This window comes from Antennarius striatus, chromosome 22 (genome assembly GCF_040054535.1).
Source record: "Antennarius striatus isolate MH-2024 chromosome 22, ASM4005453v1, whole genome shotgun sequence".
NCBI lineage: Eukaryota > Metazoa > Chordata > Actinopteri > Lophiiformes > Antennariidae > Antennarius > Antennarius striatus.
The window spans coordinates 15,355,649-15,372,678 of NC_090797.1; the positions used below are offsets into that span (position 1 = coordinate 15,355,649).

At 47.9% G+C, this 17,030-nt stretch overlaps 1 protein-coding gene and 1 pseudogene across 1 annotated transcript; both read left to right on the top strand.

The window, feature by feature from the left end:
* The first annotated feature begins 1,448 nt into the window (after nt 1-1,448).
* Nucleotides 1,449-3,784, top strand: LOC137589711 (probable E3 ubiquitin-protein ligase makorin-1; annotated as a pseudogene).
* A 9,863-nt stretch (nt 3,785-13,647) lies between these two features.
* LOC137589712 (probable E3 ubiquitin-protein ligase makorin-1) lies at nt 13,648-16,365 on the top strand. Its single transcript, XM_068307561.1, has 8 exons — nt 13,648-13,707; nt 13,771-13,775; nt 13,889-14,070; nt 14,331-14,554; nt 14,645-14,859; nt 15,559-15,669; nt 15,821-15,965; nt 16,168-16,365. Exons 1-8 carry the CDS (start codon nt 13,648-13,650, stop codon nt 16,363-16,365), a joined length of 1,140 nt encoding a protein of 379 aa, XP_068163662.1.
* The last annotated feature ends 665 nt before the right edge of the window (nt 16,366-17,030 follow it).

Below are 17,030 nucleotides of genomic sequence, written 5' to 3' on the forward strand. Positions count from 1 at the left end.
CTGAGAAAGTTGGCTTGTAGTCCATAATGAACTGATTCTCCCGCCACATGTTCCTGGTGTCTCTGTTGTCGCTGAAGTGGGTGGCGATCCTCCTGGAGTACTGTCTCTTGGACACTCGTATGCCTCGTGACAGGTTGGCTCTCGCTGTCCTCAGGCCCACCTCGTCCCCACCTCTGAGAAGGTTCTGGTGACCGTGACATCATCCATGCATTTCCTCATGTATGCAGTGACGGTCTCCGTGTAGTCCTGGAGGTCTGTGGTGTTGTTGTGGGTGGCTGCATCTTTGGATACGCTCCAGTCTGTGGTGGAGAAGCAGTTTTGGAGTGCCTCTGACGACCCATCAGGCCACACCCGTATCTGCCTTTTCACAGGTCTGACGACTCTGACGAGCGGTCTGTATGCCGGCGTTAGCATAACAATGGTGTGGTCTGATGCCCCAAGGTGGGGGAGAGCAGGGGCTTTATAGGCATATTTATGTGTCGTGTCAACATTGTCCAGGATGTTAGCTCCTCTGGTGAAAAAGTGGTGGGTGGGACAACGGCCCACCTGAGTGGGAAGGACTTCTAACAACCCTCATTGTGTTGGCGGTTTGTGGGGGGGACTTTCTGCCCCAGCAGGACTATAACTGTCTGGACTCAGTCGCAGTGAGTCACAACTGGAGTCCTGACGTGGATGACTGAGACCTGCAGACATGTCTTCAACCAGCCTGAAGTAAGTTCTCCTCATTATGCTTTGCTCTTCTTGACCTGCCTTTACCTGGAGGACTCCACACACTTTACTCTGACTCAGTGCTTTAGTTTGGAGTCATGGTCATCTTTATGTTGGAGGATGAAGTCCAATCCAGACTGCTTAGGCTCAACAGATCAGAGTGTGTTTCCTATGAGTCTTAGCGTCCTGCTCATTCATTGAAGTGTCTTTTGGAACAGATGGGTTAGCAGTTAGCAGTAGCATCTTCACACTGTTAGTACTGACTCTATTGTTGTGTTATTGCTGGAAGATTTTTAGAGTATTCTTTCTCATCCCAGCACTGTCTCCTGTGCTCATGGATGTGTTTGGTCCTGACTTCTTAAAACTAAATGGTATGAGAACCAAGACGAGGAGCACTGGGCACAGAATTTAAGGTGAAGCGGGGAAAGGTTTCTAAAATGTTCTCACCATTAATTAAAAATCCCAAAATGCTTTGTGTTCATTCTGACCCTGACACCAGTGGTGTGGAGCAGCAGTTTCAGATCTATGTAGCTCTTTTAGGCTCTTTTGGTAAAACGGTTGATGTTTTTTCCCTGTTCTGTTTGTATGTAGGGAGGGCAATGGGTTTCCACCCCTCTACCTTTGTTTATATGTGAGGGGTGGGGGGAATATGGTGGGTTTCTATCACCCAACTTTCTGTTGATATGTGTGGGGGACTAATGGGTTTCTATCTCCCAACCTTCCTGTTATAACATGGTAACTTGTGTGTCCTCAGGTTTGAACACTACAAACTACCCAAAAGCGAGGAGCGGCCGACCCCCCAGACACTGATGCCTCCCCTCACTTCCCTGCTGGACCCATCAGACCTGGATCCCAGTGGGTCAACACCCGGCTCATGGGTTCAAGACTGGTTCAACGCGGCCGATTTTGTTTCAGGACAGCCGTACTGTGGACGGGGTGAGTGATCCGCGTGGTGTGTTGGGGAGAAGCACTAGATTCCACCTACGTCCTCTTGTGAGGAGACTTAGGGCTGTGGATATTTTCTTAGGTGGGGGTTGGGCTGTTGTTCATTTTGGTATTTGGTAAAACTGTTGTTTTGTTCACCCATTGACAAGCAAGTGGACAGCAGTGAACTTGTGTCATCTGAGATTACAAACAGTTGAAGGAAGCTGTAGTCCGATCAGGTTGTAGGTGTGTGGGTACCATGGTAACAGTATTTTGATGTTTTGATGTTGTGGGTCGTCTGCAGCTGATCCTGAGAACAAGGAGCTGAGGAAGCAGCTTTGCTTCTACGCCGCTATTGGAAAGTGCCGCTATGGAATCAACTGTGCCTATCTCCATGGCGACGTTTGTAACATGTGTGAGCTCCAGGTGCTCCACCCCACCGACATCAGTCAGCGCTCAGAGCACACCAAGGTAACGACCTGCTCACACACTACACGAGCTGTCACACACACTCCTTTGAGATGGTGGTAACATACACACACTTCCTGCACCTGTCCACAGGCGTGCATGGAGGCCCACGAGAAGGACATGGAGCTCTCGTTCGCCATCCAGCGCAGCGAGTACATGATGTGTCGTATGTGCATTGAAGTGGTGTTGGAGAAGGCCAACCCCAGTGAGCGGCGCTTCGGCATCCTGGTCAACTGCAGCCACTGCTACTGCCTGAAGTGCATCAGGACGTGGAGGAGGGCCATGTGCGATATCACCAAGTGAGTCGTCAGTGTGTGATGGGTAGTGGGGGGGGGGGGTCGTTGAAATTTGTGTTTCACCTTTGTATACTAATGAGGGTCATTAGTATACAAAGGTGAAACTTGTATTTCAACGACCCCCCTTTGACACACCCAACAATTGTTGAGGGGCCAGACGGGTTTCAACGACAGTCGTCTGAATGTGCATAGCCCTGACCACACCCCACAGGGTTAATAAGCTGGACAACACCAGCCACCTTCAGAACTGAACAAGTCTCTTGGATGAGAGATGAAACGTCTTCAAGAACTTTCTTAACGTCCAGTGGATCGACTTTAACAGCTTTGGATAACAAATATTTATTCTTCTTTCTTCTTCATGAAAGCATCAAAAATGTTATCTAAATATATTTCAGAGGTACTTTGAATGAGGTTGTAGCGATAAGTGTTCCATCACATTGATTAATCGTCTGTAAACCAACCAGAAACATTTTTTAATTCACGTTTTCTCACCAAACATCTACTGAGACTGTTTTTAATCTCCTTCAGAGGAGCTTCTTCCTGAACGTTCCCTGTTTCAGATGGTAAAACCATTTTTCTACTTATTTCCAGTTGCTGCCCCAAGTGTGGAATAACATCCAACTTTGTCATCCCGAGTGAGTTCTGGGTGGAAGATGAGGACGACAAGCAGAAGCTCATCCAGAAATACAAGGACGGCATGCGGTAAGTGGGCCGGGCTAGAAACGGGTAAGGTGTGGGGCTACACTAGTGGGTGGGGCTATACTAGTAGATCTGTAGGAGAACATCTGGGCTGTGGAGTGGGCGGTGTTGTCTGATGTGTCTGAATCCCTGGCAGTCTTCTCGGTCTCCTTCAGGAACAAGCCGTGTCGCTACTTTGATGAGGGGCGTGGCACATGTCCCTTTGGCGCCATCTGCTTCTATAAACACGCCTTTCCTGGTGGACGACTGTTGGAGGCCCAGCCCCCGCGCCGACAGCCTGGATCCAATGACAGGAACAGGGTAAGGGGCCACCAGTCCACTGGTTCTGTTGAAGGTCTGCCAAGAACAGCAGCATCTCCACAGCAGCGCCCTCTGAGTGGAAGTACTGATCAGTGGAAACCATTGTTTGGAGACATTTGGAGTCTGATTTTTGCAAACCTGCATCACTGGATGAAGGCTGATGTGTGTGTGTGTGTGTGTGTGTGTGTGTGTGTGTGTGTGTGTGTGTGTGTGTGTGTGTGTGTGTGTGTCTCCAGCAGAACTCCAGGACTCCGCTGTGGAACATCTTTGAGGAGCAGGAGAGCCCAGACTCCTCCGACAACGATGAGGAGGAGATGGTGCCGTTCGAGCTGAGGGAGATGCTTCTGAGGCTGCTGGACGAAGACGAGGTCCTGGCAGGCCATCAATAAATGAACTTATGAAATATAAATGAAGAAAAACAGTCCCACAAGCCATTGTGCTAATGCTAAACATTACCTTGACATCTATTGTTGGTCTTTCTGGTGCGTTTCATGTAGGAGGTATAATTCTAAAATATCAAAAATAAGTCAATATAATATTTAACAAATTAATTTTCTTCAAATATAGCTAATAAACATTGTCAAGTTTCATTGTGGGTGTGACGCGTTTATCACTGACAGCTGTTAGCACTTCCTGTTAGCCTGACGATCACTCTGACATTTACTGTCAAACTGTAAGGTTTTACTCCTGAAGGCTGGATCTTCAGTTTTCTTTATTAAAGCTGCTCATAGCCATTATTTTGTACTGATGTGTCCTCCCTTCATCACCTTCATCCAAGTGTCCCGTGTGTGTGTGTGTGTGTGTGTGTGTGTGTGTGTGTGTGTGTGTGTGTGTGTGTGTGTGTGTGTGTGTGTGTGAGTGTGTGTGTGTGTGTGTGTGTGTGTGTGTGTGTGTATGTGAGTGTGTGTGTGTTTCATTAATGGTTAAGAGCCTGTTGGATCACAAGCTGTCTGTCAAAGTGGGTGAACGGATGGATGAGAGACGGATGTCCTTATGTCACAGACAGCTGTTGAGATACTTCTTGTAGCTAGCATGAACAGCTAGCCTTAGCCTCCCTCCAGTGAAGGTGAGGTCTAGAATGTGGTGGCGCCCTCTAGTGGCATAAAAACAGCTTTGAACCCCCGACCCCTGATGTCTTAGTCCTGGCTGTTGCGTCATTAGCTCATCGTCTCACTACAGACACTCGTCTTCATCCTCCACTCTACATACTCCTCCTCTTCTCCTTTAGCTCCACCTCCTGAGTCAGACTCAATCAACTTTTATTTATATAGCTCTTAATCACGTCAAGAGACATTTCAAAGCCCTTTAATAGACAGAAAAACCCAACAGAACCCTCCAGAGAAGACACAAGCAAAAGCGACCGGACTCATTGGACCACTAGCTGCTCAGGTCGCTAACAGCAGCTAGCAGCTGGTGCTGTCCCTCTGATGTTCTCATTCCTGATCCTATCCATCCTGGTCACTCCCAGAGAGAACCTCAGCATCTTCATCTCTGCTACCTCCAGCTCTGTCTCCTGTCTTTTCCTCAGTGACACTGTCTCTAGACCAAACAACATCGCTGGTCTCACCACAGTTTTGTACACCTTTCCTTTCATTTTAGCTGAAACTCTTCTATCACACATCACACCTGACACTTTCCTCCACCCGTTCCATCCTGCCTGGACACGTTTCTTCATCTCTTTTCCACACTCTCCATTGCTCTGGACTGTTGAGCCTAAGTACTTAAAATCCTCCACCTTCTTGATCTCTTCTCCCTGTAACCTCACTCTTCCACTTGGGTCCCTCTCATTCACACACATGTACTCTGTCTTACTGCGGCTAACCTTCATTGCTCTCCTTTCCAGGACAAACCTCCACCTCTCTAGCTTCTCCTCCACCTGTTCCCTGCTCTCACTGCAGATCATTATTAATTCATTCATTAGCATTAATCATTAGTAATTTATTTAAAAAGAAAAACCAAAATAAAAACAGTGGAAAAACAAAATAAAAGTAATAACATGCCCAAGAGACAAAAAAATAAAATAATAAATTCCTGCTCGTTAAATATAAATTTTGCTCAACAGCTTAAATAAATGTGTGAATGGAGTATATGCCAGTCTTACTGGTGGCTGTCCATAGTCAGACATCAAACCACTCATGATCTGAAAGTTCTTGAATCAAGGTGAGGACTCCGGGGTTCACATGAAGGTGAGATGTTTTTGTCTTCTCTCGTGCCCTTCTCCGGGTGGATGGAGAAAAAACACCTGTGGAAACACAAGACAGATGACTGCATTAATAGTAAAATATTTTCACATTAACAAAACTCTTTTCATCCATTTATCCATCTTCATCTGCTTATCCGGGTCCGGGTCACAGGAGCAACAGCAGGCTCCGCTCGAGGCGGAGGACCAGCGGCTCTACTCCGAGCTCCTCCCTGGTGACTGAGCTCCTCATCCTATCTCTAAGGGTGCGCCCAGCCCCTCTACAGAGGAAACTCATTTCAGCTACTTGCATCCAGGATGTTGTCCTTTCGGACATGACCTTAAACTTTGGGCCATGAGAGTGGGATCATAGACTGACCCATAAATACAGAGCTTCATCTCAGCTCTTTCTTCACCACAACAGACCTATACAACGACTGCATCACTACGGCCGCTGCTCCAACTGTAAATCCCATTCTCCATCTGCCCCTCACTTGTGAACAAGACCAAGATATGTGAACTCCTCCAATTAAGGCAAAGACTCTCCGCCAACCCAGAGAGCGCAGACCACCTTTTTTCGATCGGGAACCATGGCCTTAGATTTGGAGATGCTGATCCTCATCTCACTCGAGTCACACTCAGCTTCAAACCACCACACTACATGCTGAAGGTCCAAGTTTGATGAGCCAAGAAGACAACATCATCTGCATTAAGCAGAGATGAAATCCTTTGGTCCCCATACTGAACTCCCTCCAGATTCTGCCTTCGACTAGAAATTTTGTCCATAATGAACAGAATCAGTGGAGCACAGCACTGCCGGAGTCCAACATTGCACCTGTAACAGGTCTGACTTACTGCTGGGAATGCAAACCAAACTCTGACTTCTGTCATACAGGGACTGTATAGCTCTCAGTAAAGAAATACAAGGTTCGATTATAGGTATGATCCTCCTCTCCAGTAACCCTGTAATAGACAATCCCTGGGAGGCTGAGGAGTGTGATACCCCTACAGTTGGAGCACATCCTCCAGTCCCCCTTCTTTAAAAAGCAGGACCACTGCCCCAGTCTGTCAATCCAAAAGCACTGTCCCCAACTGCCATGTGGCATGACAGAGATGCTTCAGCCAAGACACATCTAGAGACTTCTGGTACTCAGGGCAGATCTCATCTACCCCCAGTGTATTGTCACTGAGGAGCTTGGCAGCCACCTCGATGACTTCAGCTTGGGGTGATGTACAAGTCCAACTCTGAGTTGTCTGCCTCTGCTTCGTCCATGGAAGGCATGGTAGTGGGATTATGGAGATCCTCTAACTAATCCATCCACCCTCCTACTCGTGTCCCACTGCCTCCCCAAACTCCTCCCAGACCCAAGTTTTTGCCTCCATGACCAGTGGGGCTGCAGTGCTCTTGCCTGCCTATACCTGTCAGCTGCCACAGGAGTGCAATGATTCAACAACAATCGATAAGAGTCCTTCAGCTTGATGGAATCCCTTACTTCCGGTGTCCAACACCAGGTTTGGGGGTTGCCGCTGCAACAGTTACTGGAGAACTTGTGGCTACAACTTTGAGCGGTCACTTCAACAGTGGAGGTGGAGAATATGGTCCACTTTGACTCAATGTCCCCAGCCCGGTGCGGAGTCTGGGAGGAGCTCTCTGAGTGGTGGGAGTTGAAGACCTCACAACATTTTATTTAAACTATTGCTTTAAATCCATCTGCAGAAAGTACAGCGTCCTGATTCTACTCGTCGTGATGTTCTCATACATGACCAGATCTACCTCTTCTCCTCCTTCAGCCATCGTGGGTAGCGGCGAATGTCCTGGTTCAGGTTCGATGTGTCGCAGAATGACAAATGAAACCTAACCTAGCAGCAAAGTTTGAGGTAGCAAGTTAGGTTTACTCCACAAACCATTGGAGTTGTGTGTCCGAGGAGCAACGCTGTCCACCACTGCCCTGCAATGACTCATTTGTACCAGCAGGTGTCAGCATCATAGAAGGCTTCTAAAAAGGACCCGCATGAAGTGTTAAAGGTTGTAGTCTGAGAGCTGATTGGTCCAAGCGCTGTAAACTGAACAGGCTGTGTCCATTCACTTATAGCAGGCAGAAGCATCACTTTTGATTCTGAAGGGTCTGGCAGATTTCATGGAACCGTACAACGTTAGGTAGCTGAAATATGATTTGATAAAAAGTTTTGTCCAACTTTGGAAATGGAAAAAAACTTTTATTTAAAAATACAAAATTTATAAAATTAAAATTTTAAAAATATTTATGAATAAGTGTGTTTTACTGAGTATGTTGGAAGCCAGCAGAGAAGGCTTTGCTGGCCCTGACGCCCCGCCACTGGTTAATTGATGATCCGATTAATTGCAATTTGCAATTTGCCACAACGCCTTCAGTTGAGATGTAAATGTTCATCGGAATGTAACTACCAGCTATCGTCTATGTGTGAGCTGAGCTTATCTTTGTATGTTCCATCGTGGTCACTATCATAAAACAGTGTGCAATGTAGAGGATCGATAGGAGGCAGGTAGGGTGCATGTCTGAATCCAGGGACTGAATCCAGGGCTTCCACATAGCATACACGGAACCAGGGCTTGAAATTGTCACCATTTTGGTCGCATATGCACCCAAATTTTTATCAGTGTGAATATTGAATATATTTGGGAGCAAAGGTGCGACTAGGGAAAAAAATCTGGTGAGCCTTTTTTTTCCTCTTCTCTCTCGCTCTTTCTCTCTCTCCATAGAGCAGGGAAAACCAAATGGCGGACCGCGGTCCAGATCTGGACCGCATGATGGTTCTGTCCGGACCCGTGACCACTCCATGATAAATGGAGGTATTGGTAAAGAGTAGATTTTCTTGGCGCATTTTTACTTGCAGTTCACGGCTACAGACGGCGGGCGCCCAGTAGATGTCAGCAGTGGGTGAGGTTGGAACTGGTCGCATCAGCCATTGTCCATTCTGTCCAGCTTCACTGCAAAAAATTTGAGTACCAACTGGGTCTTAAATTATGTCCCGCGAACACAATGGGCAACGGTTTGGTAAAAGGCAGAACCTGTGGTTTACCCGAGAAGCCCATCAATAATATGCTGTCAGATGTTAACATTGACTGCGGTACAGGTGTATCGAAAGTGGAGTATGTGGCTCTAATGTCTATCAGGCCGCTGACAGTCTTAACACACACAGTCATAGGAAGCATTGGTTCAGCTGTTCTGTTGCTTCCGGGCCTGCCCAAGGATCCCTAATCTGTCCAGTAGGGGTCATCATCCTCCCCTGTTACTGTTTCCCCAGTTTAGTATTGACCATACTGCTGTGTCCATTCGGTCCCCTTGCCCACTGGTTGTTTGGTGCCCATGGATAAATGCCCCCTGTGCCACGTCCTGGAGCAGATGGAAATCCTCTGTCTCGAGGTGGTTGTGGAGCGTACCCTTGTGGGCTTAGTCGGGCCTGTTTGCAACTGCGACTCCAATGATTAAGATCACAACATATGAAACATCCAGGCTGATTAACTGAGTATAATCTGCTGCCGCCATAGCTTTCACCTCTTCCTCGTCCTCCTTTAGCCCAAGACCAGCCACCACGACCCTGCCACAAAACACTGCCAGCGTGGTTAGAGTTTTTCTTGACCTTCTTGTCATTTACCTTGGCCCTAGCCTCAGCTAATTGTAATTTAAGTAATTGTGTCTGCATGTGTTGGATGTCTGTGTTGTGGTTGGCTTCTGTTTTCTGATAATGTGTTAGATGATGCACAAGGTGATGGTGGAACCAGTTAATTTGTTCTTCAGTGGAGGTGGCAAACCATTCAAGAGAGCTGTTCTAAACAGTGTCTCAGTTACCTCATTGCTGGTGGGATGAACTCCTGTTGCTGCTGACCATTTGGCCAGGCAGTTGTTCCTCCTTACCATCCCATGGGAATGAGGTAGAGGTGTTCCCATGGGGTATTGGAAACTCGTCTCTCAGCACGTTAAACAAGGCTCTGGCAAATGGACCGAATGGTCTCTCTTGTGGTTTCCCCGAGAAGCCCATCAATGATATGCTGTCTGATGTTAACATTGACTGCGGTACACCACTCAGACCCGCTGCGGTTCTGACAGCTGAAACTTTCATAGGGGTGAGTGCAGTATCTAACAACTGCAACACATCTCCTACTGCTAAATTTTGGCCTGAGGTTATGGCTAACATGTGTTCAATCTATTGATCCGCTCCTTGAGACAGGGGGGGTAATATTTTAGCCATGCCTTTGAAATCAGTAAATAAATAGTTTATAATCTCTCAAGTTATTAGTGAAAGAGGACATGAAGATAGTTGATGTGAGAGAAGAGGATGCGAAAGACAGGGTTAGATGGAGGCAATTGAGGCGCTGCTGACTCAATGTACCATTCATTCTCACCTGCAACGTGATTTGTCAATTTATACTTGTCTGGAACTTCACGTGGGATGCCAATAGCATCTGTGTAGACTTGACTGTCCTCCAGCATCGTGGTGTATGAGCTCAGGTGTGACCATGTCCTCACCTCAGCCTTGAACACATTGTAAATCTGTATGGGAGAAATGAGACACACAAGTGCACATCTTCCTGCCCAGTTTGGGACAAGGAGTCTTTTGTGTCTTGGTTTTAGTCTTGTTAGTTTTGCGGTTGAGCTTGAGCGAATTGCAACTGTATTTTTCATAAGTCAGTTTCTAAATCAGCAAATTTATTTTGGTGTTTGTCGTCGAAGTGGCAACATTTCTGTCTCCTTTTTCCCTACTTTGCTCTTTCTTCAACATCCTCCACTGTCTTCTTTATCAACTTTCTATCACTCTCATGACCTTCCATCAGGGATTGCTGATATCCTCTCTCTCTCTCTCACTTAGAACTTCCGCTTCCCTTCCTTTTCTGACTTCTTGTAGTTCCTTTCTCAGTCTCTACATCTATTGCTCCACTCTCTCTATCTCTTCTGTCTTTCCTCTCTCTCTCTATTATTGCCGTTTTTAATTCATACAAAATTTGACGTGCATCATCTGTTTCTCTGTCCTCTTCAGTTTTTAATACTCCCTCTTTTTAAATGCCACAGAGCTTGTTGACTAGCTGGACTAGCTGCGACATTTGTGGCTGATGGCTTATTTTGTCGTTGCCTTAACATTTCTCGAACCTGAGCTGAAGGCCCACTGGTGAAATATTCCTCTCTACTTTGAATTGGCATTGAATTGTTACCCATGTTTTCAAAATAACATGCCTCCCTATCCCGGGTAAAATTGTTGTCCTTGTCCATGGGCTCCGGTCGCCACGGGAGGGCCCGTCTCTCACCAACCAGAATGCCACACACAGGACAGGGGTGTGTTCTGTTGTTTTCTACACAATTTGAAGGAAACACAGGTTTGGATCACACCCCGAGTGATCATCTTCTATTTTTTGCAATTTCCCTCTTTTCTTAAAAGTTGTTTTAAGACTTCAATGAATAAAGAATACTCTAATAATCCTACAGGGAAATTATTTACCTATGTTAAGTACACGTACACTCATATAGCATACATTATACAACACTGCAAGAGAATACAGCTGTCACCGTTAGACAACACAGCATTCACACTAAATAAACACAAGAGACATATAAACACGACAGTACAGACAAACACAACAAAACCTAATAGCATAAATAGAGTGCAGAGATCACACAATAGCTCACATGCCCATACGCTGGCGAGGCACTCTTTCTCGATCTGGGAATAGCGTCACTCAGTCTCGGTCAACGTCCTGGAACAGAATGCCACAGGTCTGAGGCCGTCTCCCTGCTCCTGTAGCAGCGCAGCTACCAGGCCGAAGTTGCTGGCATCGGCGCTCACCACGGTTGGTTTGTTGGCATCGTAGAACGCCAGCACTGGCGCAGAGGTCAGCATTTGCTTTACCTCCTTGAATGCTTGCTCCTGTTCGTCTCCCCAAACCCTGGCCGTGTCCTTTTTCAGGAGGCTGTTGATGGGGTGCATGACTGATGACAGGTCAGGGAGGAATTTCCCCAAAGAGTTGATCATCCCAATGGTCTGCCGTAGCTCTGTCAGGTTGGTGGGACTCGGTAGCTCTGTTATCGCTCTGACCTTGCTCGTATCCGGCCTGATGCCCTCTTTGCCTATCACATGACTGAAGCACAGGATCTCAGAATAAAACGCTCACATTTCACAGCCGTGTTCAGTCTCTTTAAGTCCACACAAATTCTGGGCTTTTTGTTCTTCTTGATCACTGGCACCATGGGAGCGCACCAGTCAGTGGCTTCGTGCACCTCCCCAATGATGTCCGAGGCGTGCATGTGCTTTATCTCCTCTTCCACCTGAGGCAGAATTGGGAAGGGAATGCGGCGCGGTGCAGCAACACTGTAGGGAGTGACATTGGGCTGGAGCTCAATTTTCACGGGTTCACAGTTCAAGAGTCCAATATCTCCAAAAACATCTTCAAAACATTCAATGCATCCACCCTGGGAATCAGCCCCATTTCAGTAGCTATTTTCCTACCCAGCAGGTTGGTAGTGAATGGGCCCCTCATCACATCACATAAATCCAAAATTGATGATTCACACCACGTTTCTCAGTCTCTGCCAATAATTTGCCTTTGCAGTCGAGCTTTCCGCCTGGGCTAGTGAAATTTGTTTCTTTCAAAACAGGGCGCTGGGGCAGACTGCTAAATGTCTGGTCTGAAATCACTGTGATATCAGCGCCTGTGTCAATTCTAAACTGCACAGTAGTTCCTTTAATGTTCAGATCCGTGAGCCACTTGTCTTCATTGACTTCGGTGTTCTCAGTAACAAGTCCTAGGAACCACAAGCTGCTGCCCTCGTCGCTGTCACTGTTAGCTGCTGCTGCTACTGCTCTAACAGCTTTTGATTTGCACATTGCTTCAAAGTGTCCCTTTTTACTGCATTTACGGCACACCTTGCCTGTTGCTGGACATGCACCGAACACGTGCACTCTGCCACATCTCGAACATGCATTTGCCTCACGCTGTCCTGAGAAAGTGTCAATGCCTGGTCGCCAGGAAGGGGTGGAGTCTTCAGTGCCGGGATGTTGTTGTCTGCCACAAAGCATGCAAAGAAGACATTCAGCTGAGTGGTGGAGCTGTCGCAGAACTGAGGAAGTTGGCTTGTAGTCCATAATGAACTGAATCTCCCGCCACAAATTCCTGGTGCCTCTGCTGTCGCTAAAGTGGGTGGTGATCCTCCTGGAGTACTGTCTCTTGGACACTCGTATGCCTCATGACAGGTTGGCCCTCGCTGTCCTCAGGCCCACCTCGTCCCCAGCTCTGAGAAGGTTCTGGTGACCGTGACATCATCCATGCATTTCCTCATGTATGCAGTGACGATCTCCGTGTAGTCCTGGAGGTCTGTGGTGTTGTTGTGGGTGGCTGCATCTTTGGATACGCTCCAGTCTGTGGTGGAGAAGCAGTTTTGGAGTGCCTCTGACAACCTATCAGGCCACACCCGTATCTGCCTTTTCACAGGTCTGACGACTCTGACGAGCGGTCTGTATGCCGGCGTTAGCTTAACAGTGGTGTCGTCTGACGCCCCAAGGTGGGGGAGAGCACTTTATAGGCATCTTTATGTGTCGTGTCAAGATTGTCCAGGATGTTAGCTCCTCCGGTGAAAAAGTGGTGGGTGGGACAACGGCCCACCTGAGTGGGAAGGACTTCTAATGACCCTCATTGTGTTGGGGGTTTGTGGGGACGACTTTCTGCCCCAGCAGGACTATAAGTGTCTGGACTCAGTAGCATTGAGTCACAACTGAAGGAGTCCTGACGTGGATGACTGAGACCTGCAGACATGTCTTCAACCGGCCTGAAGTAAGTTCTCCTCATTCTGCTTTGCTCTTCTTGACCTGCCTTTACCTGGAGGACTCCACAGACTTTACTCTGACTCAGAGCAAAGTGTGAGTCAGAGTAAAGTAGAGTAATCTTTCTCATCCCAGCACTGTCTCCATTGCTCATGGATATGTTTGGTCCTGACTTCTTAAAACTAAATGGTATGAGAACCAAGACGAGGAGCACTGGGCACAGAATTTAAGGTGAAGCGGGGAAAGGTTTCTAAAATGTTCTCACCATTAACTAAAAATCCCAAAATGCTTTGTGTTCATACTGACCCTGACACCAGTGGTGTGGAGCAGCAGTTTCAGATCTATGTAGCTCTTTTAGATTCTTTTTGTAAAACCATTGAAGTTTTCCCCTGTTCTGTTTGTGTGTAGGGAGGGTAATGGGTTTCCATCCCTCTACCTTTTGTTTATATGTGAGGGGTGGGGGTATTATGGTGGGTTTCTATCTCCCAACCTTCCTGTTATAACATGGTAACTTGTGTGTCCTCAGGTTTGAACAAAGCAAACCACCCAAGAGCGAGGAGCCACCGACCCCCCAGCCATTGATGCCTACCCCCGCCTCCCTGCTCGACACATCAGACCTGAATCCCAGTGGGTCAACACCCGGCCCAGGGGCTCAAGATTGGGTCAACGCGGCCGAGTTTGTTCCAGGACAGCCGTACTGTGGACGGGGTGAGTGATACGCGTGGTGTGTTGGGGAGAAGCACTAGATCCCACCTACGTCCCCTTGTGAGGAGACTTAGGGCTGTGGATATTTTTTTAGGTGTGGGTTGGGCTGTTGTTCATGTTGGTATTTGGTAAAACTGTTGATTTGTTCGCCCATTGACAAGCAAGTGGACAACTGTGAACTTGTGTAGTCCAATCAGGTTGTAGGCGTGTGGGCATCATGTTGACCAGTATTTTGATGTTTCGTTGTTGTGGGTCGTCTGCAGCAGAGCCGATGAAGATGGAAAGCTCCGCCCCCCTCACCGAAGAGTGCGACGCTGGCGCCGCACCTAAAAACAGGGAGCTGAGGAAGCAGGTCTGCTTCTATGCCGCTGTGGGAGAGTGCCGCAATGGAATCAACTGTCCCTATCTCCATGGCGAAGTGTGTGACATGTGTGGCCATCCAGTGCTCCACCCCACCGACATGAGTCAGCGCTCAGAGCACACCAAGGTAACGACCTGCTCACACACTACCCAAGCTGTCACACACACTCCTTTGACATGATGGTAACATACACACACTTCCTGCACCTGTCCACAGGCGTGCATGGAGGCCCAAAAGAAGGACATGGAGCTCTCATTCGCCATCCAGCGCAGCAAGGACAAGATGTGTGGTGTGTGCATGGAAGTGGTGTTGGAGAAGGCCAACCCCAGTGAGCGGCGCTTCGGCATCCTGTCCAACTGCAGCCACTGCTACTGCCTGAAGTGCATCAGGACGTGGAGGAGGGCCAAGCAGTTTGAGAGCAACATCATCAAGTGAGTCAGATCGTCTGTGCAGTCGTCAGTGTGTGATGGTAGTAGGGGGGGTCGTTTCACCTTTGTATACTACTGAGGAAGATTAGTATACAAAGGGTCACAATCTTTTTTGGGAGTTTCGAAACTCCCAAAAAGATTGTGTCAGCAGATTAACCCAGGTGATGAGTGTCATGCTAATTATACCTCATTAGCATGCAAAGGTTAAACTCGCATTTCAACGACCCCCCTTTGACACACCCATCAACAATTGTTGATGAGTCTTTGTATTGTTGATCCTTTGTATACTGCTGACCCTCATTAGTATACAATATGAGGGTCATTAGTATACAATACGATGGGACAAGAACAGCCACCTTCAGAACTGAACAAGTCTCTTGGATGAGAGATGAAACGTCTTCAAGAACTTTCCTAATATCCAGTGGATCGACTTTAACAGCTTTGGATAACAAATATTTATTCATCTTCTTCATGAAAGCATCCAAATGTTATCTAAATATGTTTCAGAGGTACTTTGAACGAGGTTTAGCGATGTGTTCCATCACATTGTCTGTAAATGAACCAGAAACTTTTTTTAATTGACGTTTTCCCGTTTTCTCACCAAACATCTACTGAGACTGTTTTTTAATCTCCTTCAGAGGAGCTTCTTCCTGAACGTTCCCGGTTTCAGATGGTAAAACCATTTTGTCTACTTATTTCCAGATCTTGCCCAGAGTGTCGAATAATATCCAACTTTGTCATCCCGAGTGAGTACTGGGTGGAAGTTACGGACGACAAGCTGAATCTCTTCCAAAAATACAAGGACGGCATGCGGTAAGTGGGCTAGGCCAGAAACGGGTAAGGGGTGGGGCTACACAAATGGGTGGGGTTATACTAGTAGATCTGCAGGAGAACATCTGGGCTGTGGAGTGGGCGGTGTTTCTGATGTGTCTGAATCCCTGACAGTCTTCTCGGTCTCCTTCAGGAACAAGCCGTGTCGGTACTTTGATGAGGGGCGTGGCACATGTCCCTTTGGCGCCAACTGCTTCTATAAACACGCCTTTCCTGGTGGACGACTGTTGGAGGCCCAGCCCCCGCGCCAGCAGCCCAGATCCAATGACAGGAACAGGGTAAGGGGCCACCAGTCCACTGGTTCTGTTGAAGGTCTGCCAAGAACAGCAGCATCTCCACAGCAGCGCCCTCTGCTGGCTGAGTGGAAGCACTGATCAGTGGAAACCATCGTTTGGAGACATTTGGAGTCTGATTTTTTCAAACCTGCGTCACTTGATGAAGGCTGATGTGTGTGTGTGTATGTTTGTGTGTCCCCAGCAGAACTCCAGGCGGACTCCGCTGTGGAACATCTTTGAGGAGCAGGAGAGCACAGACTCCTTCGGCATCGATGTTGAGGAGATGGGGACGTTCAACCTGAGAGAGATGCTTCTGATGCTGCTGGCCGCCGGGACCGACGACGAGGATGAGTGGGACTTATTTAATGAGGACCTGGACGATTTCTGTCAAATGTATCAATAGCAGCCCCCCTCCCCCACTGCACCCCCACCCCCTTAAAAACATTTATATTAGAAAATGAATGGACTGTCTTCTGAAAGTAATGGACGGTAGCTCCCACCCTGTTTTGTGACAGGCCATCAATAAATGAAAGAGAAAAAGTACCTCAAGCCATGGCGCTCTTGCTAAACATTACCTTGACATCTATTGTTCGTCTTTTCTGTGCGTTTCATGTAGGAGGTCCATCCATCCATCCATCCATTCTCTTCCGCTTATCCGGGGTCGGGTCGCGGGGGCAGCAGCTTAAGCAGGGAAGCCCAGACTTCCCTCTCCCTAGCCACTTCATCCAGCTCCTCCGGGAGAATCCCAAGGCGTTCCCAGGCCAGCCGGGAGACATAGTCTCTCCAGCGTGTCCTGGGTCGTCCCCGGGGCCTCCTCCCGGTAGGACGTGCCCGGAACACCTCACCAGGGAGGCGTCCAGGAGGCATCCTAACCAGATGCCCGAGCCACCTCATCTGGCTCCTCTCGATGCGGAGGAGCAGCGGCTCGACTCTGAGTCCCTCCCGGATGGCCGAACTCCTCACCCTATCTCTAAGGGAGAGTCCGGACACCCTACGGAGGAAACTCATTTCGGCCGCTTGTATCCGGGATCTCATTCTTTCGGTCACGACCCATAGCTCGTGACCATA

Coding starts and splice junctions, on each gene's coding strand:
- LOC137589712 (XM_068307561.1), top strand. CDS start 13,648: ATGCTTTGTGTTCATACTGACCCTGACACCAGTGGTGTGGAGCAGCAG. Junction 14,555..14,644: donor AGCGCTCAGAGCACACCAAG/GTAACGACCTGC, acceptor ACCTGTCCACAG/GCGTGCATGGAGGCCCAAAA. Junction 15,966..16,167: donor GATCCAATGACAGGAACAGG/GTAAGGGGCCAC, acceptor TGTCCCCAGCAG/AACTCCAGGCGGACTCCGCT.